At 37.3% G+C, this 24413-nt stretch overlaps 1 protein-coding gene across 1 annotated transcript; it reads right to left on the bottom strand.

Annotated features, from left to right (window-relative positions):
* Window positions 1-1174: 1174 nt before the first annotated feature.
* arvcfa (ARVCF delta catenin family member a) lies at window positions 1175-22689 on the bottom strand. Its single transcript, XM_067398926.1, has 16 exons — window positions 22678-22689; window positions 18286-18429; window positions 17581-17688; window positions 14542-15388; window positions 14009-14192; window positions 13761-13878; window positions 10003-10171; window positions 9774-9791; window positions 9556-9627; window positions 5118-5245; window positions 4740-4890; window positions 4467-4659; window positions 3123-3234; window positions 2933-3020; window positions 1394-1470; window positions 1175-1267 (listed from the first exon to the last, which is right to left on the bottom strand). The coding sequence occupies exons 1-16, from the start codon at window positions 22687-22689 to the stop codon at window positions 1175-1177; spliced, it is 2514 nt and encodes an 837-aa protein (XP_067255027.1).
* Window positions 22690-24413: the final 1724 nt, after the last annotated feature.

The following is a 24413-nucleotide window of genomic DNA, read 5'->3' as shown; positions in this document are numbered from 1 at the left end:
TCTGAATGTGCATGAACTAGTTATATTTCAAAAAGACTTCATATAAAGTAAATCATATAAACGTTAGTTTAAATATATTTGCATATGAATGAATATCGCCTCTCACTCACCTGTGGTGTTTCTGATCGCGTTGGTTTTGTTCTCCTCCGTCTGTGATCGATGTTTGTCACTCATTTCTGCCAATCAGCATCTGAAGCTTCAGTGATTCATTCTGTAACCGATGCGATGCGATTTCAAAAAACGCGGATCGTTTGAATCGAATCTTTTCTTTTGAATCTCTCACAACATTCCACTGCGCGACTGACGAGCGAACCGTCACGAAATTTGCCACAAAGCAAGCTTTATTTTTATTTAATTTCATTTTATTTTCTATTAGATGCATGATGAAACAGATTTATAAAGAAGAGATTAAGAACTCATTGATTTTATTTTTCAAGCCATTAAATCACTGATGTTATGAAACCAATTTAGTATGAATGCATTAAAATCTCTGATATATTCTCTGATTTAGACTATAATAAGTACAGTTTTGCATGTAGACTATCAGTCCCATAATAACCTATTAATATAATCATATGTTATTTCTTTTGTGCATAAAACTTTAGATACAGAGCTGAAATCGTCTGTGTGGATGATCAGAAATATCTGGAACACTATTATACAATTGAGAGACTCATCAACAACATAAAAAGCAATAGAAACAACACAAGATCATAATATGGTGTATAATCAGATCTATAAGTGACTCGTCACATCATGATTCTTGAGTTTAACAGTGAAGATTGCCAAAGCAGCAAAGAGTCAAATTCCACGTTCAGACGGATCGGGCACGATTCCTCCAGCGATCTTCAGCAGGACGTGAACAGGTATGATATGTCGTATTTCTCTGATTCTGTGATGAATTGTGCTGAACGTCAGTCTTAATGAAGGTCTGAAAGTGGATCTCCAACCTGTGCAAACACACAGTGAAATACATCAGACTCTACACTGTAAATATGTGTTAGATCAGAGGTTTTCATATTTATAATATCAATGTTTTCACACGAGGATGATCATATTTGGGAGTCTGTGGCATCTAAAAGATTGAAAACCCAAGAAATAAACAAGCAACTGCCCTTTACGGCTTCACTGATGCATGAGAAGAAGCTGAAGCGATGGTTTACCGTGGGCCGGATCAGACCCATGAGTCCAGCGGCTGCGGCGTTCGCTCCACTAACCCAACCGCTGGCCTGCTGGTCCTGATGAACGGCCTCTTATCAGCCACACCCTGAAACACATCCAACAGTCCAACTGTACATATAAAAGATCTAAGCAGAGTTCTTTAGAGAGTCATTATTAATGTGCTCTGAATGTATTTTCACATTCTGCTACAGGACACAACATGAGCTTTGACCTGAAAAGCTTCTCGTTCGATCATGTGACACGGAGCGTCTGCTGCTCTCTCGGACTGATCAGCGGTGCAGTATCCATCTGAAAACATCACAACACTGCATTATAAAGTGCATGAAACACACATGCTTTATTATAACGCTCTAAAGCCAGTAGCGGCCTTTGCTCACAACAGAAGAGACCTCGAAAAAGAGCCGGAAAAAGGGTCGAAAATGCCACCCAAATTAATAAAAATGCTTCCAAAAACCAAGATAGCTTGTTTTTAAATACTTATAAGCAATATCACACACACAAAAGTGCTGTTTTCCCGAATATCAGCACGTTTGAAAATGTGATATTGATTTTATACAACAGTTCAATAAACAATAAGTTAAATGATTAGTTCACTCCAGAAAGAAATGAAGGTTTTTGAGGAAAACATTCCAGGATTTTTCTCCATATAGTGGACTTCACTGGGGTTCAACGGGTTGAAGGTCCAAATGTCAGTTTCAGTGCAGCTTCAAAGAGCTCTACATGATCCCAGACGAGGAATAAGAGTCTCATCTAGAGAAACCATCGGTCATTTTCTAAAAAATATATATATTATACTTATACTATTATTTGTGGATATACTTTTTAACCACAAATGCTCATCTAAAGGCTGTTTGACACTGGATCGGTACTTCTGCCTACGTCACGCGTGACCTTTCCAACATGATTACGTCATGCGTGGAGCATCACAGAGCAGTGCAAGATGAGCATTTGTGGTTAAAAAGTATATAATGTTTATTTTTTTTTAGAAAATGTCCGATGGTTTCTCTAGATGAGACTCTTATTCCTCATCTGGGATCATGTAGAGCTCTTTGAAGCTGCACTGAAACTGACATTTGGACCCGTTGAACCCCAGTGAAGTCCACTATATGGAGAAAAATTCCTCGAAAACCTTCATTTCTTTTCAACTGAAGATCTTGGGGATGACATGGGGGTAGGTAAATTATCATGAAATTTTAATTCTGAAGTGAACTAATCCTTTAATAGGTTATTAGGTGACATTTTAGACTCAGTATTGTCTGTTTTTCCTCTGTTTTGCCATCGAAAATAGTAGAGCCATTGCACATCTCTGAGCAACACAGTTTAAGTTTCATTACTGAACTCACTCAGTCACTTCTACTTTGTCCCGAATGAATCAGCCATTTTGAACAAATCGTTTGAGTGAATGATTCAATGACTCACTCGTTAAGACAATGATTTGCCGCCACCTACTGGATATTTTAGTATCATTTATTTTAGCTGAGGGACGAAGATTTGAATGCTGTTTTAGTTTTCAGGCGTGATTGTAACACGGGTTAAAGAGACAGAATGAGTTTATAAATAGACTATTAAGAGCGAAATATGAGATAACATTGTAATTGCAGTCACATCCGAATACGGATGAAATTGCAAAGGCCGCCTCGGTCTAAGGCTTGTATGCCATTACAGGACAAAACGGCTTGTGGAAGAGAAGACGGCACTTTTCTCATTCTCATGAATGCAGAGCCTCATTCAGAAAGTGTGAATCAATGACCTTGGTTTTTCTCCATTAAGGGCAGTGTGATGTCATCGCTCCCTTGCTTGGCGTTCTTCTGTTTTTTGGGCAGGCTGGAGACAGCTGGCTGAAACACCAGATCGATATTCATCATCAGCACAACATTTGCTAAAAGTACGGCTGTGAATCAGCATTGATCATCTGAACTCAAGAGATGAAATGCTGTTACCTTGAAGTGGGTTTTGTTCCAGCCGGCCTTGAGCAGGGTGTGCCGGAGATCTTTATAGGCCCAGACCGTCTGCAGGATGTGTGACGCTGCTTTGGTCTCGCGCACTGATTGGCTGACAGGTTCAAACGTCAAACATACATATAATCAGGGCTTGACATTAACACCTGCCATATGCGGGTGTATTTCAGCAGGGGCGTGTAACCCAGTCACTCCTACTAGCCACTTTGGCTTTGAAAAATGTGTATATATTATATATAAAATTTAAATTGTAGTCTCTTAAAAAGGCATCTGAAATAATAAACTAAGTGCAATGTAGTGTTATAAACAATATAGATTTTTCGATACATATTAATGTTGAAATATCTGAAACGCTTTCAATACTCATTTTCCACAGAATAGGTACATGATACCAGCTGTGCTTTCTCGTTCCCTCGATTTGCAAAATCGTGCACGTTATTTACAATTTCTTTCCCTCGATTAGCAAAATCGTGCATGTTATTTACAATTTCTTTCCTTTCCTTTCTTGCGATTTACTATTTTGTTCCCTCGATTTGCATAATAATACGTACGATTTACTGTTTCATTCCCTCGATTTGAAAAATCGTGCACGTTATTTACTATTTCTTTCCTTTCTTGCGATTTACTATTTTGTTCCCTTGATTTGCAAAATCGTACATGCGATTTACTATTTCATTCCCTCGATTTGCTAAATCGTCTGCGTGATTTACTATTTCATTCCCTTTATTTGCTAAATCATCCGTGTGATTTACTATTTCGTTCCCTCGATTTGCAAAATCGTGAGCACGATTTAGCCTACTATTTTTTTCCTGCATGTCATGTGCAGGGCCTCGTACCTCTCAGTAATAAATTGAGTTCTTTTTCACTGCTTTTTGCGCTTAAACAGTCAAATACACACAAAATAATGTCAAAATGCCGGTCTTGGCGAGTATTCACGTAAACACAGTCTGTTATGTTTGAAGTGAATGTAAACAGTTGAGAATGAAAGATGTGTAACAGTATAATGGATCCGTGCGTCAGGTCTTAAAGTGACAGCAGCCTAATAAACCTGCTGCCAAACTCTGAGATAATATTAAAAATATCTATATGGCAGTTTTTTCCCATGGTATTGCTGTCCAAATTGTGGCCAGTGAAAATGCTGAGTGGCTGGTAACTTTGGAAAACCACTAGCCACAGTGGCTGGCGAGCAAAAAAGTTAATGTCAAGCCCTGCATTTTAACATTCATCCACAAGACAGAAAACATCCCCCAATGCACTGAAACTACAGCTTTACATTGACTTTACATATAATGTGAGCGCTGTTATGCCATACGGTTTGTGGCTCACCTTGTTCTGTTGATTGACACCAGTTTCTGGATTCCCTGTCCCTGAATGAGGAATCTGGCATTCTCCAGGTTCTCCGAGACGATCTCCAGGATAGTGTTCAGGACGGCCACCACCGTGTCTCCCTCCAGGTTTTTGGCGGGTCGCTGCTGGCCACAGGGCAGGTTACTGACCAGATCCCTCATGGCGTAGCTCCCTGATTGGGCCGCAGAGATGATGATGTCAGCCTCATCATCACACAGGTTCTGCTGGAGAGCGTCAAAGTAAAGCTCTTACCGATGAGATCTTTGTTCTTGTGGTCGATGGCGAGGTTTCTGAGCGCAATGGCTATGGCTCGCACCACTTTATCTGCGTCCGAATGCAGCAGCTCCACAAGCACCGGCAGACCCTTCTCCTTACGGACCGTCGCACGGATATAACTGGACCACTGAGAAGAGGAAGACGTTCATTATGAGCCGTTGATTCATGCTTTACTGCTTTGCATTGTAAGTTAAAATTTGTAAGTGTGTTTTTCTGTTTCCATCGTTATGTTCAAAACGTCCAGTATTTTAAATGTTTTTAAAAAAAGATTTTCTTGGTTATGCGAATGTTACATTAAATATTCCGTGTGCAACATGCATGAGATGGTCAGTTAATAGACAGGTGTCCACTCACAGCCCAGTGTCCGGCAGACAGGTTCTGAAGGGCTCCGGCCGCTGCCTCCAGAGTGTTGTGGTTCTGGCTCAGTTTGAGGAGCGACAGGTAGAGTCGAACCACCTCCGGCTGGTACAGAAGCTCCAGGCCTGCAGGAACACAGAGCCACACATCTAAAGCTCCACCAGCCTCAATCATTCATGAGGACAGGAGCACTTGATGGACTCATCTAAAATGCATGGGAATGTATGAGAGAATTCTGTAAGTTTTACATTATTTCTGAGGACAAGCTGGTTGACAGGCTTTTTCAAAGATGTTCTAGAGGTTTTTAGCTACATGCTGAAGTTTAATACTTAATGTTAGAGGTTTGTTCACATCACTATGAGCTCTAGTACTAGTGATGCTTGAGTTAGTAAACAGCACTGCAATAATGCCTACAGGTGAACCAAAAGATTCACAGTTCTTGACTCAGTTTTAAAGAACGATACACAACTCTAGGGTTCTTGACTCGATTTTAAAGGACCCTTCAGTGGGGTTCTATATAGAACTCTAGGGTTCTTGACTTGATTTTAAAGGACCCTTCAGTGGGGTTCTATATAGAACTCTAGGGTTCTTGACTCGATTTTAAAGGACACTTCAGTGGGGTTCTATATAGAACTCTAGGGTTCTTGACTCGATTTTAAAGGACCCTTCAGTGGGGTTCTATATAGAACTCTAGGGTTCTTGACTTGATTTTAAAGGACCCTTCAGTGGGGTTCTATATAGAACTCTAGGGTTCTTGACTCGATTTTAAAGGACACTTCAGTGGGGTTCTATATAGAACTCTAGGGTTCTTGACTCGATTTTAAAGGACACTTCAGTAGGGTTCTATATAGAACTCTAGGGTTCTTGACTCGATTTTTAAGAACTCTTCAGTGGGGTTCTATATAGAACTCTAGGGTTCTTGACTCGATTTTAAAGGACCCTTCAGTGGGGTTCTATATAGAACTCTAGGGTTCTTGACTTGATTTTAAAGGACACTTCAGTAGGGTTCTATATAGAACTCTAGGGTTCTTGACTTGATTTTAAAGGACTCTTCAGTGGGGTTCTATATAGAACTCTAGGGTTCTTGACTCGATTTTAAAGGACACTTCAGTGGGGTTCTATATAGAACTCTAGGGTTCTTGACTCGATTTTAAAGGACACTTCAGTAGGGTTCTATATAGAACTCTAGGGTTCTTGACTCGATTTTTAAGAACTCTTCAGTGGGGTTCTATATAGAACTCTAGGGTTCTTGACTCGATTTTAAAGGACACTTCAGTGGGGTTCTATATAGAACTCTAGGGTTCTTGACTCGATTTTAAAGGACACTTCAGTGGGGTTCTATAAAGAACTCTAGGGTTCTTGACTCGATTTTAAAGGACACTTCAGTAGGGTTCTATATAGAACTCTAGGGTTCTTGACTCGATTTTTAAGAACTCTTCAGTGGGGTTCTATATAGAACTCTAGGGTTCTTGACTCGATTTTAAAGGACCCTTCAGTGGGGTTCTATATAGAACTCTAGGGTTCTTGACTTGATTTTAAAGGACCCTTCAGTGGGGTTCTATATAGAACTCTAGGGTTCTTGACTTGATTTTAAAGGACTCTTCAGTGGGGTTCTATATAGAACTCTAGGGTTCTTGACTCGATTTTAAAGGACACTTCAGTGGGGTTCTATATAGAACTCTAGGGTTCTTGACTTGATTTTAAAGGACCCTTCAGTGGGGTTCTATATAGAACTCTAGGGTTCTTGACTCGATTTTAAAGGACACTTCAGTGGGGTTCTATATAGAACTCTAGGGTTCTTGACTCGATTTTAAAGGACACTTCAGTGGGGTTCTATATAGAACTCTAGGGTTCTTGACTCGATTTTAAAGGACACTTCAGTAGGGTTCTATATAGAACTCTAGGGTTCTTGACTCGATTTTTAAGAACTCTTCAGTGGGGTTCTATATAGAACTCTAGGGTTCTTGACTTGATTTTAAAGGACTCTTCAGTGGGGTTCTATATAGAACTCTAGGGTTCTTGACTCGATTTTTAAGAACTCTTCAGTGGGGTTCTATATAGAACTCTAGGGTTCTTGACTCGATTTTAAAGGACACTTCAGTGGGGTTCTATATAGAACTCTAGGGTTCTTGACTCGATTTTAAAGGACACTTCAGTGGGGTTCTATATAGAACTCTAGGGTTCTTGACTCGATTTTAAAGGACACTTCAGTAGGGTTCTATATAGAACTCTAGGGTTCTTGACTCGATTTTTAAGAACTCTTCAGTGGGGTTCTATATAGAACTCTAGGGTTCTTGACTTGATTTTAAAGGACTCTTCAGTGGGGTTCTATATAGAACTCTAGGGTTCTTGACTCGATTTTTAAGAACTCTTCAGTGGGGTTCTATATAGAACTCTAGGGTTCTTGACTTGATTTTAAAGGACCCTTCAGTGGAGTTCTATATAGGACCACCATTTTTGGTACCCCAAAGTTCTCAAAAGAACCATTTTCCCCTATTCACATTTTAATAATCTAAAGAATTTTTCCCACTATAAAGAACCTTTTTTGCTTTTTTGCTTCTGTGGATTCCAAGGTTTTTCATGGAATGCCATCAATGCCAGTAAAGAACCTAAAAGCAAAAATTGGTCTATGGAATGGCTGATTTTGGAACCTTTATATATAAAAGTGTAAAATGTTCTTTATGTGACCCTGGACCACAAAACCAGTCATAAGTCGCACAGGTATATTTGTAGCAATAGCCAAAAATATATTGTATGGGTCAATCATCGATTTTTCTTTTATGCCAAAAATCATTAGGATATTAAGTAAATTTCCTACCATAAGTTTATCAAAAATGTATTTTTGTGAGTGGATATGCTTTGCTAAGGACTTCATTTAGACAACTATATATATATATATATATATATATATATATATATATATATATATATATATATATATATATTTCTTTTCTTTTCTTTGCACCCTCAGATTTCAAATAGTTGTATCTTGACCAAATATTGTCCTATCCTAACAAACCATACATCAATGGAGAGCTTATTTATTCTTATGACTGGTTTTGTGGGTCACATATGTGAAGCGCCTGACGGAACCCTTGAAGAACCTCCATGTAGAACATAATTGAGCTGCTGTAGAAAAGAGAGTCTGATCCTCATTCAGTCTCTCTGCTTCAGGGATTTGATCAATCAGAACTCCTCCACTAATAAATGTGATACAGAGAACAGGGTTTTTAAAAAGGCAAACTCATTTCACCCCAAAATCGTAAGAAAAACTAATTATATTTTGCATAAAGAACTATTTTTAGGATTATGTTTTTTTTGCATTGAAATGATTTTTTATAGCAATTAAACACATTCACTCTAGGTTAAAATTACTGTAATGCATTATAATTGTTTAATTATAAAATATCATTGCATTGTTTATTATGCATCTATTTAATTTTATTTAAATCATATTTTCAAAATGCATTTATTGAAATCTGTGTTATGAAAACAATTACATTTATTCAGTTGAAAAGTATGAACATGGTTAATATATGGGTAATCTGTGGAACAAAAGCAATATTCAATTAGTAAAAATGTTTGAAACTGAAAACTGGATTTATTGACGATAAATACAGAAAATTGTACACTTTTTTAAAATAACAATTAAGTACATTTACACCAAGTGCTTATTACTATAATGCATATATTTTTTTTAAATATTTTTAAATCGTAATTATCCTCAGTGATGACTCTCATTACTTTAATTTTTACCGCATTATGACTTTTGTTCAGATCAAATTTAATGCAATACTTCAAATATTAACATCATGCATAAATACTTTACAATTCCTTAATGTGCTTTAATGAGAATAAGAGTTTTCCCGTGATTTTGGTGTGAATTATGAGCTGGACGTGTTGTTCTTGACAGGCTTTGAGGTAAAATCTCCTGTAAGAGGGTGAAAACACAGTAAGCTTTGCTGATATTGTCATTCTCAGACTTGGTGACCCAGTTACATGAAATTACAATCGTCTCGTCTTCCGCTCCGAACGCCACACCAGAGTTATGATCCCGACCGAGTCGACGCCTCGCGATCATCCAACATCAGACACGTCAGCAGAAATCAAGCGTGTGTCGTCTTCAGATTAATATTTATGCAGTTTAATCTACTCCACAAGTGAGGTTGAGAAAATAACAGAAGGAAAAATAAGTAGTTCTGGTGTTTAAATAATTAAATAATTCATGTATTTTAATATTTTTGCTATAAACATGCAAATGAAGACTGTGTGAAACTGTGCAAAACTTCTCATTTACGATGATTTATGTCTATGCTGAATCTGACCAGAAGGAGGCATCTGAGCAGACGGGACTGGAGTTCCCATGATGCCTCTGTGTTTGGCCTGCAGTGTTTGTCAGGTGTCAGGTGTGTTTTGGGTGAAATGTGCCTCAAACCTTTCATCGGCAGACTCCTCTTTGGCAGATCCACACCGCCGCTCTTCTTCTCTCCGGCTCCGTGTCTTTTACCTGCGGAGTCACAGCAACACGTCAGCATCTGTGTGTGTGTGTGTGTGTGTGTGTGTGGGAGCGCGGTGGGCGGCGAGTGGGAGCGCAGAATAAATGGAGTGTGTGTGACTGACTTACAGTAACAGCATGAAGGATTCGACACTTACACTGATGGAACCATTCTTCTGCGCCGCACACATGAAACACAAACACACACAACAATAAGAACTAGAACTTTTACTGTATTTAGATATTTTAAACAGAATTCAGTCATTATCTCCATTATCTATGCAACATTTTGAAGAAATTGATACTTGTATTCATCAAGGACGCATTAAATTCTGTTCACGAATCATTTTGACCTGTTGTATGACACAGATTCAGGAAGAGTCTGACCTTTGCTCGTCCGTCCTCCAAAGCAGTCCGGCTCCTCCTTTTTCTTATGGTGACCTCCCGATCTTGCGCTGTGATTGGCCGATTGGATGTGGAACTTCTCGGCTCCGGGAACCTCCTTGTGCACGTGGTAGGACAGATTACGCAAGATACAGACACAGTTCTCTACCGACTGCAAAAGCAGGTGAGAAACACAGCAGTGAGCTTGAGAGGAAGCCTTAAAAACCAGGAGAAACAAAACCAAATGTACAAATATGATTTGAACACACTGCATCTAGAGCAGAAAAATAAACATATATTAAATTATAAATAATGATAATTATTATTAATTACTATTATTGTCATTACTATTATTATATATCATATATCGTATTATTATTATTGTCATTATTATTATTAAAAAACTAAATAACATTAATAATAATAATATTTATTATTATTATTATTACCCCTTTGATGCATAACATGGGTCAAAAATGACCCGGCTGGGTTTTTATTTTCTATATCTTTGCAAGAAATTAATGTCATCATTCAGTATTCCAGGTATTCCTCAATTAACTTGTTTTTGATCATCACAAATCCTCATTTAAATTTTTTCTTTCTTACTTTTTTAATAAAAATCATTTTTGTATCACTACCCTTCTAATGCGCAACATGGGTCAAAAATGACCCGTATTCATTTCCTATGTAATTTCAATAACGGTTGAGTGTTTTTTTGCTGAATCTTTAAAAGAAATGTATTTTATCATTCATTTATTCCAGATATTCCTTAAATATCTTGTTTTTGATTGACAAAAATCATTGTTCATTTTTTCTTTCTTACTTTATAAACAAACACAGTTTTTGTTTGTCTACATCAATTTTACACACATGGGTCAAAAATGACCCGTATTCATTTTCTATGGTATTTTAGTCATAACTGAGTGTTTATTCGCTGAATCTTTGAAAGAAATTTATTTTATCATTTATTTATTCCAGGTATTCCTTAAATATCTTGTTTTTGATTTCCTACAGATAATTATGTTTATTTTTTTCTTTCTTACTTTATAAACAAACACAGTTTTTACATCAATTTTACACACATGGGTCAAAAATGTCCCATATAGAAATCTTTAATATTTGCAAATTTTTGCAAGTAGGAACATACTGCAGACAACTGTTCATCTGCCACACATTTCACATCTTAAAAAGGCTACTTTTGTATATTTGATGGATATATTATTATATTTAATATATTAGGCTATATATTTCATAATTTTTTTAATTTTTTGTCATAAATCAGTGCAATTGGTCACCCTTTAAGTCTGTCAGCGTTCCTGAAAAGTAACAGTTTTGGACATATACACCATGGGTCTAAAGTGACCTGAATGAGTTATTACTTTCTATATCGCATATATTACAATAAATTAATTTTATCATTCATTATTCCATCTATTACTCAATAAACAAATCCTTATTTTAATTTTTCCTTTCTTTTTGAATGATTTTTTTTGTGTGTGTGTGTCATTACCATTCTAAAGGCCAAAGCATACTTCACTTTTGTATGCGTATGTGAGGGTCAGCATACAGATTTTTGTAACTTTTTATCATTTCTGCCAGATTTCTGTAACTGTGTATACGCAACCTGCACATACACATTTAAATTGCGTTTGTGTGCAAAGTAAACTTTCAGCTTTTTTTACAGTGATGTCATCATCCACCTCAGTTCTGTTGAGGACCAGCCGCTCACACTCTAGATAAAGAAATTCAAAATCACTGTTGATCGATTCACTTATTATATATTTTCACTATTGGACAGAAACCTTGTTCAAAACTGTTACATTTCAGGAACACTGATAGATGTAAAAGGTGACCAGTAGCATTGGTTTATGACAAAAAATACAAATTATGAAATATAATATATAGCCTATTATATGAAATATAATATGACTTTCATCCATCAAATATACAAAAGCAGCCATGTGGAGAGGTGAAATGTGTGGTGGATGAACAGTTGTCTACAGTAAATATGTTCCTTCTTGTGAAAATTTGCAAAGGTTTCTATATGGGTCATTTTTGACCCATGTGTATAAAATTGATGTAGAAATACAAAAGCTGTGTTTGTTTATAAAAAAAGAAATAAAAAATAAAAACAATGATTTGTTAAAATCAAAAACAAGATATTTAAGGAATACCTGGAATAAATAAATGATAAAATACATTTCTTTCAAAGATTCAGCGAATAAACACTCAGTTATGACTGAAATACCATAGAAAATGAACACGGGTCATTTTTGACCCATGTGTGTAAAATTGATGTAGACACACAAAAACTGCGTTTTGTTTATAAAGTAAGAAAGAAAAAATGAACATAATGATTTTTGTCAATCAAAAACAAGATATTTAAGGAATATCTGGAATAAATGAATGATAAAATACATTTCTTTTAAAGATTTAGCAAAAAAACACTCAACCGTTATTGAAATTACATAGGAAATGAATATGGGTCATTTTTTACCCATGTTGTGCATTAGAAGGGGTTTACATAGCTTGTGCATCTTAAATTAAATAATACAAATCAATAGTTATTATTTATTTTTATCATTATTATTAAATTACATTAAAATAAATATAATTTATATATATATATATATATATATATATATATATATATATATATATATATATAAATTTATAATATAAATCATAATAATAATAGTAATAATTATTATTAGTAGTAGTATTAATTTTATTGTTGTTTTGATTTTTTGTGAATAATTAATGTTTTCTTTAAACTTTTTTACATTTTACTTTGATAATAATATTACATTAAAATTATTATTAATAAATGAATGTAAATAATAATAATAACAATACTACTAATAATAATAATAATAATTATAGTGAGATTGTGTGGAATTATTATTGTTTCATTTTACTTTAATAATAATATTAAATAAATTAACTGAATTGATAATAATCATTATTATTAATAACAACAACAACAACAACAATAATACATTAACCTAATTATTATTACTAATAATTATTAATATTATAGTGAGTTATTGAATTATTTGTTATTGTTTGATTTAACTTTAAAATAATTATATTAAATTAAAATAATGAATTAATAATAATACTAGTAATAATAATAATAATTATTATTATTATTATTGTTGCACATTATTATTTAATTATTATTGTATAATTTTACTCCAATAATAATATTAAATTAAAATTAAACTGAATTAATCATTTTAACGTAATACTAATGAAGTCACTGAGTTTGTTCAATATCATTTTGTTTCATTGTTTCTGGTTCAAAGAGAGAAATCAGGATTCACTTTCTTTATACTATATATATATATATATATATATATATATATAATATATATATATATGTATATATATTCAGACACTAGATATATTTTTATTAGTGGGTTATAGCAGGGAGGATAGCAAAATAAAGTAAAAAGTGACATATTATACCCAGAAATTCTTCATACAAAGGACTACCAGTGAAATGAATAAAAATTTGGAACCAAAAATGATTCAGACACTTTGACCAGTTTAACTCTGAGATCTTGTCATATTTTATTACCATTTTTTTTTAACTATAGTGAATAAACTGTAATAAAGAAACAAAATGTTCAAGGTGTCTGAATACATTTTGGTTTGACTGTGTATGTATATTTCCCCCCCTGGTTTTGGGGTGAGATGTGAGCCGATCAGCTGGTGTGCAGGTGTGCCGTGACCTGAATTTCTATTTAAATTCTTACTTTGTTATTTATGTCTCTCTTGGCGACAGCAGAATAAAGCGCGTGCAGCAGTGCGTCCACCAGTCCCTCACACTCGCGCAGTCTCTGTCGAGCTTCGGCTCCGTCTGAACTCACGTTCCTGCAAACACACCAGCTCACAATAATCCTGCCGCAGTCTGACGGATGAATATCAAAGGAAACTGCTGTGGGGCTGCGGAAAACCGCTTAAATAAAGCTCGGTTTGAGCCCCTTTGATGGCTGCAGCGAACCTCAGACATCCAGAAGTGTTCTTGAAGACCGTGTTCCACTCGGGATCTCCGGGCCGGGCCGGGTCGTTCGGGTCTCCTCTCAAGCCCGAGTGAGGGATGATGATCTCGTCAGTCAGCGTCTGCAGGCCGTGGTTGATGACGATCATCTTCAGAGGCTCATGGGACGAGAGATTCCAGAGAGTTCCTGAAACATTCGGAGAGTTACTTTACCATCACAATTCACAATTCCAGGCTGGTTTCTGCTGGTTTGATTGCTATGGGAAAACTCACAAGCATGGGTTATCTAACTGGTTAAGACACTACAGTCTTTTTTTCCCTCAGAATGGGACTTTATAACTCGCAGTTGTGAGATATGAAACAAGCTTCCATAATTTAATGCATATAAGTATCCTTTTTTTAATCTCGCTTGCCGCAAACTTTTGAATGGTACTGCATCCATGATTTCCACATCAATATTAGGCAGCAAAACCCTTTTCCTTTTGTTTTTGCATGCGTATAGTCGTGCACTTGAATGCATGAATGCAGATGTGAACCTGTGACCAGCTCTCTGACTTCCCCGTCGTTGGATTTCCTCAGCAGTCTCAGCAGCGCAGGAATTCCTTCTGAATTCTTAATGGCCACCTTGTTGAAATTGTCTCTGCCGAAGGAGATGTTTCTCAGCGCTCCGCAGGCCTTGCGATGGACCTCGGGTTTGGGATGGTCCAGGAGCCCCACCAGGACAGGGATCCCTCGGAGCTGCCGGACGTCCTGCTTGACCTTGTCGTTCTCGTAGCAGAGGTGCTGCAGATACGCCGCGGCGTTGGACTTCACCGGGTCCATCGGGTGGCTCAACATGGCGATGACCTCCCTCAGGTTCGGGTCCCTCCAGCGCGGGTCCTTCCGGATGGTGTCGAGGCTCACCATGCTGGCGCGTTTCTGTGGTATGACCGTCCTGTACAGATCCTGGAAATACGCATGCGGCAGTGGGCCGAGGTGCTCGTCCACCGTGAGGTCCAAAGTCGGCCTCATATGATGGATTGGATGGTTTGGTACGCCGGAGCGCAGATCTATGCCGTCCTGCTCCGCTTTTGAAGCGCAGCGGTGCAGCGGCAGCGTGTAGCAGTTCTCCGGTAAGTAGTTCCTGGCGGGCAGGGTGGGAAATGACGGATGGTACGGGAATCCATGCAAGAGTGTCATGCCGTGACTGTTAAGAGTGCCGTACAGAGACGACTGGTCTTTGGGATTCTCATTTGCAAGGTCAGAGGTCATGCTGGCCTCAGGGTGGGGGGGTAGGACCGCACGCGCGTCTTCCTTCTCGACAGAGGCTTCAGGATGCGGCTGAGCATCTGGAGACGTCGTCTGCAACTCATCCAACCCTTCAGAGGATTCTCTAGTACTTTCCTAGAGGGGAAAACACACACATGATTTGAGGATTCACATAGGAATAAACATACTTTATCAATAGAAAAAATTTAAATAACCCGTTAAACATCAGTATTATGCAATGATTTAAGATATTTCTCTTTATATAGATTCATTTCAGCATAAATTGATTCAAGAACCCTAGAGTTCTTTAAAATCAAGTCAAGAACCATAGAATTCTATAAAGAACCTCAGAAATGTTCTTTAAAATTGAGTCAAGAACCCTAGAGTTCTATATAGAACCCCACTGAAGGGTTCTTTAAAATCGAGTCAAGGGTTAAAACCTGACCCCCCATCATACAATACCTGGATTCAAAAAGTACGGGAGTTGTACGAAATGGAACAAATTACATATTAATTACGACTTCAGAAAGCTAATTTCTTAAGAGATGGGCTCCTGTAATGCCTTTGATACTCCAGTGATCTTATGTTATATGATTACATCCTTCATGTGTTGTCCTCTGCCTTCCCCTATTTATTTATTTTTTAATCCCTTCCTACCCCTGTACTAGGTGTATTTGTTTTCACTTTTTGGATAATGTGTCTGATGTAATTAAAATGTAATAATTGTCAAGGCTGTTGGAATGTGATGGACTGACATGTTAAAAGCCAATATTTTACTGTATCGTATGCTCTTTTGTGGTTCAAAATAAAAATATAAGTTTAAAAAAAAATCTATATAGAACTCCACTGAAGCGTTCTTTAAAATCGAGTCAAGAACCCTAGAGTTCTATATAGAACCCCACTGAAGCGTTCTTTAAAATTGATTCAAGAACCCTAGAGTTCTATATAGAACCCCACTGAAGGGTTCTTTAAAATTGATTCAAGAACCCTAGAGTTCTATATAGAACCCCACTGAAGGGTTCTTTAAAATCGAGTCAAGAACCATAAAGAACCTCAGAAGGGTTCTTTAAAATCGAGTCATGAACCCTAGAGTTCTATATAGAACCCCACTGAAGGGTTCTTTAAAACTGAGTCAAGAACCATAAAGAACCTCAGAAGGGTTCTTTAAAATCGAGTCATGAACCCTAGAGTTCTATATAGAACCCCACTGAAGCGTTCTTTAAAATCAAGTCAAGAACCCTAGAGTTCTATATAGAACCCCACTGAAGGGTTCTTTAAAACTGAGTCAAGAACCATAAAGAACCTCAGAAGGGTTCTTTAAAATCGAGTCATGAACCCTAGAGTTCTATATAGAACTCCACTGAAGGGTCCTTTAAAATCAAGTCAAGAACCCTAGAGTTCTATATAGAACCCCACTGAAGCGTTCTTTAAAATCAAGTCAAGAACCCTAGAGTTCTATATAGAACCCCACTGAAGAGTTCTTTAAAATCGAGTCAAGAACCCTAGAGTTCTATATAGAACCCCACTGAAGGGTTCTTTAAAATCGAGTCGAGAACCCTAGAGTTCTATATAGAACCCCACTGAAGTGTTCTTTAAAATCGAGTCAAGAACCCTAGAGTTCTATATAGAACCCCACTGAAGGGTTCTTTAAAATCGAGTCGAGAACCCTAGAGTTCTATATAGAACCCCACTGAAGGGTTCTTTCAAATCGAGTCGAGAACCCTAGAGTTCTATATAGAACCCCACTGAAGTGTTCTTTCAAATCGAGTCGAGAACCCTAGAGTTCTATATAGAACCCCACTGAAGTGTTCTTTCAAATCGAGTCAAGAACCCTAGAGTTCTATATAGAACCCCACTGAAGGGTTCTTTAAAATCGTGTCAAGAACCCTAGAGTACTATATAGAACCCCACTGAAGAGTTCTTTAAAATCGAGTCAAGAACCCTAGAGTTCTATATAGAACCCCACTGAAGGGTTCTTTAAAATCGAGTCGAGAACCCTAGAGTTCTATATAGAACCCCACTGAAGTGTTCTTTCAAATCGAGTCAAGAACCCTAGAGTTCTATATAGAACCCCACTGAAGAGTTCTTTAAAATCGAGTCAAGAACCCTAGAGTTCTATATAGAACCCCACTGAAGTGTTCTTTCAAATCGAGTCAAGAACCCTAGAGTTCTATATAGAACCCCACTGAAGAGTTCTTTAAAATTGAATCAAGAACCCTAGAGTATATAGAATTCTACTGAACCTTTTTTCCCCAAGAGTGAATCAAGAAATCATTTAATGGCATCTCACTGTACCTCCATATGAATGATTTGTTTGTAATATTCACCTTCAGGACATTCGGCACGACCTGTTCATTGGAGCTGCTGGAGCTGAGCGGGTTCGTTTCACTATCAGGGCTGGACGACTTCTCCGTCCCAATGCCTGAACTCTCAGTCTACAAAACCAGCACATAAACAGCAAGCTTTCCTCAGCGTGTGCTCATTAACAGGACGTTTTCAAACAGAACGGCTCATTGCCCTGCTGAAAAAAACAGCAAAAGCCAGCCTAAGCTGGTGGATGGTCATTGCTGGTTTAGCAGGCTGGTTTTAGAAGGGTTTTGGCCACCTCTTTCGGTGGTTGGGCTGGGAGACCAGCTTAAACCAGCTTAGATTGGATTTAGCTTGTTTTTTCAGCTGGGTATGTTTGTTTTTAGTGCTGTAAATAATATCTAGAGGTTCCAAAATTCCAAAATAAATCATTAGACATGAATTATAAATGACTTGTATAAAAAAAGAATAAGAACGTTTTAAAATAATTACTTTATTGTCCTCAAAAGCTAGCCAAACTATGAATATTTAAAGATTAAAATCCTTTTTTATTAACTTAATGCACTGCCTTATGACACCCACATTGTAAAAAATGATTTGTGTTGGTTTAACTTAATGAAAGTAACCTGGTTGTCTTACTTCAAGTTAAATCAACAATTTATTTTGTCCTAGTAATTAAGCAAATGTTTGTTAATATAAGCAGACTATATGTCAGCTTGACCTACATGAGTTTCTGTGTGATGCGAGGCGACCGTAGACACATCTGAGGACGGAGCGTCTGCTATCTCCTCAGCTGGAAGAACCTCCTCTGTCTTCTCTTTGGTGTCTTGAGTTGAAGGTTCGGCCGGCGGTTCCTCTGGGTCCGGCTTCTTTTGGACCAAAGGAAGGAATATGGAGGAGAATCGACATTAGCATGAGATCTGAGCAGGTCCCTGTGTTTATAGAGCGTTTGTCATGTTTTAACACACTTATTCACGACAGAGTTTATCAAATTGTCCTGATGGACGTCTCCACATAAAAGAGCATCATAAGATCACTAAAAGCCCTTTGATGAAATCTGCAAAAAATACAGGCGTGAAAATTACCTCAGAGCAATTTCACTAAATTATTCTCAACTCAGCGACGGTGCAAACACTCTTAAGAAAAATCAGCAGAACTTCCTCCCAGAGCACCAGTGAATTATACATGAGCGCAGCCTCCAAACAGCCTCATAAACACAAGATGCGGCTTTAAGAGACAACTTACATAAACATTTGCACTGTAACTGCTAACAAGAGTGGGAAAATAACTCAGAGACTCTATATCGTTTGGATCTACACAAGAGAAATGACACTTTTTGTCTTCATTCTCAACACTACACTGTAAAAAATTATTTTTATGATTTATCAACTTTTTTCTTTTGTCAAATCAACGTAGATTCACTAATGCTCTTCACATTCTTAACGCATTACAAGTAATGTGAGTTATGTAATCCGATTACTTTTTTCAAGTCACAATGCAAATATACTTCATGTATTAAAACTCGCTTTATTAACCAATGTCTTCGCTACTGACCTTCGATGATCCAATTCAACCATACAAATTAAAAAAAAGACTTTCGTTTTTGCTTAAGTAAGAGTGTTGAACTTTCTTTGGTGATCCAGAATGGCAGAACAACTGAAAGGTTTTTTTGAGCTGCGCCCTCTACTGTACAGGTGTGAATTTGCATTTCCTTCAGCCTGAGGCTTATTCATTTCAGTTTCAGTGTGAAAGAGACTTTACATTTGCCAGCAATAGAACTTTTGTTTGTTTGTTTTATATTAAAAAAACAAACAGGCAAACCCAGCCCAGAAAAAGTTACGCAAAAGTAACATACCACAAAAAGTAACTAAGTAATGCAATTAGTTACTGTTTAAGAAAGTAACGCAAAAGCAACATAACATTACTTTCCATAAAAAGTAACTAAGTAACACAATTAGTTACTTTTTAGGAAGTAACACAAAAGTATCATATTGCTTTCCATAAAAAGTAACTAACACAATTTGTTACTTTTTAAGGAGTAATGCAAAAGTAACATTACATTGAGTTTCTGTGACTGAACTAATTCCTTTGTATTAACTCAAGTTTTTAGTTAAACCCTAATTTATCATTTCAAACCGTACAAACTTATTTGAAAAAGCTAGAAAAGTGTGTTTGTGCTTTTATTTGTTATCTAATGCAATGACATTCACGCATGAATTGAAATGATCTGAATAATAACTCTTTGTATTGTCTTTGGCTTTATGGCAGAATATTTGTCTAATATCCGATGAAGTCTGCATCCATGATACTATTTTCCTGTTTAATGTGAAGCTGCTTTGAAACAATCTGTACTGTATAAACGTGACTTGACTTGGCACGTCAGATATTTTTGGGTCACTGTAACTCAACAGGTATCGTTCAATCTAAAAAGAATCTGGATTGTGCTGCATAATGATAATTTCTTCTTTGAAGCCAAACGTGATTTAATTCTCATGCTGCATTCTCTGGATCAAGAAGGTTTCCATAGCTCTGAATCTCTCAGAATAATCACATCTGCATCAGCCTCTGTATCGCCGTCATGAAGCAATCTCTTTAAAGGACAGCGCGTGATGAAATGCTTCAGGCAACGCAACGAGAGCGAGCTCATGCCAGGATGGATGTGCTGTTGATGTAGCCGTACAGTGACGCCATGGAAACGAGCATCAGTCTCGAACGGATTGCTGTGGATTCAGGCATCATGAATGTGCTTTTGTTCTGCACTGACTTTCTGCATGGATCTCTCCTGAATTTGTGTTTGTGTTTATCAACGAATTAATTAATTTATTTATTTATTTGTGTTTATTACTGTACACTCTTAGAAGGTTCCATATGGAAACTTAAAGGGTTCCTTCAGGTGCATCATATATAGAACCTTTTAGCGGTTCCCATCATTTTATGGAATTAGTTGTAATTTAATGATTTTGTTTTAATCCATATATAATTTACATTAAATTTTATGAATTAAAAAGAAAAATTAAATAACTTGTTAAACATCAAAGTATTATGCAGTAATTTAAGACATTTCTCCTTATATAGAACCTATTCGGGATAAAAGTGTTCTTTAAAATTTAAACAAGAACCCTAGAGGTCTATAGTGAACCCCACTGAAACTTTTTTCTAGGAGTGTAGAGAATAAGGTGATATGGTGGTTGTTAGAGTGTTGCTATACAGGTTCAAATGACTAACTATATGTGCGCTAGTAATAGTGATGCTTGATTTGACTAAAAATGGAGAAAAATGTATTTTGACTAATTCGTACCTTACAAAAATTAACCATGGTTTTACTACAGTAACCATAATTCAATTACAGTATTTGTGGTAAAATCACAAATTTACCATGGTACCATTTACCATTTGAACCACATTGTAACCAAAACAAAGACATAAATTTCCATAAAAAATAACTAAGTAACACAACTAGTTACTTTTTAGGGAGTAACGCAGAGGTAATGTAACATTAATTTCCATAAAAAGTAACTAAGTAACACAATTAGCTACTTTATAGGGAGTTACACAAAAGTAACGTAATGTTACTTTCCATAAAAAGTAACTAAGTAACACAATTAGAGTATCACAAAAGCAACGTAATGTTACTTTCCATAAAAAAGTAACTAAGTAACACAATTAGTTAATTATTAGTGAGTAACGCAAAAGCAACGTAACATTAATTTCCATAAAAAGTAACTAAGTAACACAATTAGCTACTTTATAGGGAGTTACACAAAAGTAACGTAATGTTACTTTCCATAAAAAGTAACTAAGTAACACAATTAGCTACTTTATAGGGAGTTACACAAAAGTAACGTAATGTTACTTTCCATAAAAAGTAACTAAGTAACACAATTAGTTAATTATTAGTGAGTAACGCAAAAGCAACGTAACATTATTTTCCATAAAAAGTAACTAAGTAACACAATTAGCTACTTTATAGGGAGTTACACAAAAGTAATGCAATGTTACTTTCCATAAAAGGTAACTAAGTAATACAATTAGAGTAACGCAAAAGCAACGTAACGTTACTTTCCATAAAAAAGTAACTAAGTAACACAATTAGTTAATTATTAGGGAGTAACGCAAAAGCAACGTAACATTATTTTCCATAAGAAGTAACTAAGTAACACAATTAGCTACTTTATAGGGAGTAACGCAAAAGTGACGTAACATTACTTTCCATAAAAAGCAACACAATTAGTTACTTTAATACACTATTTTTTTCAGTGCATGATATTTATAGTAAAACCATGGGAATAATAATAATAATGAATGTACAAAATAAAAAAAAACACGGTTAGTACAGTTTTACTTATGTAACACCATGAATAGTTTTCATAAGGGAGTAAATTTAATGTGAAATGTTATATTTAAGTTATTTTAATGAGATCGAGACAATACAAATGTAATAATAACATTCTGTAATAAATATTAAATATGTTTAAAGATAAGTGGTTTCAGAGATGGAGCAAATCATTACATTATGATGAAAGACTGATGAATCATTCTGTGTTCCTAATTTCCCACCTCTCTAAGCGCCAGAGGATTTTACATGGTTTGTAACCCGTCTTACAAAATACGTCATGTCAAGTGGCCCATCCATCCATCCATCCATTCATCCTTTGGTCGCTCGTGCACATGCTGGAATCATCAAACACAGTGTCAGTGACTCGCTCAAGGGCAGCACGGATCCAAAAGCGCGGTCACAAACCCAAGTAGGACACATGAATCACGGAGCGACGACAAACTTCATCCCGATCTGCATGTGATTCCGCCTGCAGTCGCAGTAGCGCGCGCAGCTGCGTGTTTTGGTATGCCAGTCGAGTTACGCCGCATCCAGCGCAGCGCGGCGCGGCGCGTCATTCCCACGGCCACCAGAGTTTAAATCTCACTGCCAGACACGCAAGAACGCCGAACGCACGCGTGCATCACATTCAGCCACATGAGTGAAGCCTGCAGTGCACACAAACGCAATCCGCAGCAGCGGCGCGTGGAAAGATCCAGAGCAGGCGATGTCCACCCAGCCTCTGGCGTCCACATGCCGCACCATACAGAACAAGACGCGCGCAGACACTCACCTCCTTCACCTCCGCGGGCATGCTGGCGACGCAGAGCGACGTGTCTGGCGTTTCTCCGGTGTAAATACGGCTGTGTCTCTGCCAGCCTCACACACGAGCAGGCATCCCTCCTCCTGCCTCACGCGTCCACATGCACTCGATCATGCTCTCACACACACACGCACGCACGCGAGCGCGCGCACCTCAGCGCAGTGGAAGAGCTGCTGAATCAACAGCACGATCCTCACACACACTGTTCACTGCCGAGACTTGCAGGCAGAGTTTGACATTCATTAAATTAGATGATCATTAACGCTCATTAAACAGATGCGAGTGAACGAGGAGTCCGAATGATGATGCAGCGCGCGCCGCTCTCACAGCTCACACACACACACACACACACACTCTCACACTCATTCACACTCAAAAACACTCTCACACACTCAAAAACACTCACTCTCACACACACAGACACCTACACACTCAGAAACACACACACACACAGAAACACTCACTCACACACGTTTTGTCAATCTATACTCCAGTTATCAGGTCAGTAAAGCAGAACTGAAGTGTGACTGCAGTACACATCACTGATGCATTAGTTTCAGTGTCAAAAGCAGTGCAAGTTGAAATACAATGAACTTGAGAAAAATTCCACCGCATGTCAAACTACAAATAGCATAAAAACAAAGACTCTAAATCCGGACATACAGTGGAGCGAAATGTTTGAAATATAACCCTGTTAACTACTAACTAACATCATGTGAGTGCGTCAGTTCACTGCGCGTCTCAGGTAGAGGATGACAGGAAACAGAATCCAGAGATGCACATGATCTCTGTTCTCATAAACCATGACATGATGTGAGATCTAGAAACACCTGCTGGACTCCCATTGGTCACCGTGTTCATGTGACGCTCTTCATGAAATAATAACAGACACACAAACATCAGATTCCATCAGTCCCACAGTCCCGCGGGCTGAACCCACACAAATACTGGAACATGTGTTTCTGAAACAGATTCACTGATGCCCTTTGATGCCCATTTACATAACCACACAGAAACTCATTCACCGCCAGAGAGAGAAACACGCTGCTTTAGAGGGTTAAACACTGAACTCCTGCAGGCTTGATCATGGAGTAAAACCGCTTGTGAATGTCGTTTCATGTTGACTTCAAATCCTTATTCAGAGTCTCACAGTCTGAAACTTGTGGAAGTTTGCTTCCAACATGGAATTAAAAAAATATAATTGTCACTTTACGTCTCACAATTCTGACTTTATAACTTTCATTTACAAGTTTATATCACAATTCTGAGAGAAACAAAGTAAGAATTGTGAGGTAGAAAGTTGCATTTGAAAGATATAGTCAGAATTGCGATAAAATAAACTTGCAATTGTAAGAAATAAAGTCTGAGAAATAAAGTCAGAATGCACAGATCAAGCAGCCAAGAGAGACCCAGACCCACCGTGGATCCAGCAGTTCAGATTATCCACCTTCACCAAGTCAAGTCACCTTTATTTATATAGCGCTTTTTACAATGTAGATTGTGTCAAAGCAGCTTTACATTGATAACTGGTACATTATTTTGGCTGCACAGCAGCTCTTAAAGAATAGTGTCAATGCAGGCAGATCAGAAGCACTGTTGAATATCAAATGTCAAGTGTCCCCAACTAAGCAAGCCAAAGGCGACAACCCAAACTCCATCAGGTGACATCAGGTGTTAAAATGGAGAAAAACAGTGCTTTGTTACGAATCAGGTTG

This window comes from Chanodichthys erythropterus, chromosome 10, assembly GCF_024489055.1.
Source record: "Chanodichthys erythropterus isolate Z2021 chromosome 10, ASM2448905v1, whole genome shotgun sequence".
Lineage (NCBI taxonomy): Eukaryota > Metazoa > Chordata > Actinopteri > Cypriniformes > Xenocyprididae > Chanodichthys > Chanodichthys erythropterus.
The sequence above is the reverse complement of the archived record's forward strand: the minus strand, read 5'-3'. Positions and strand labels throughout refer to the sequence as shown.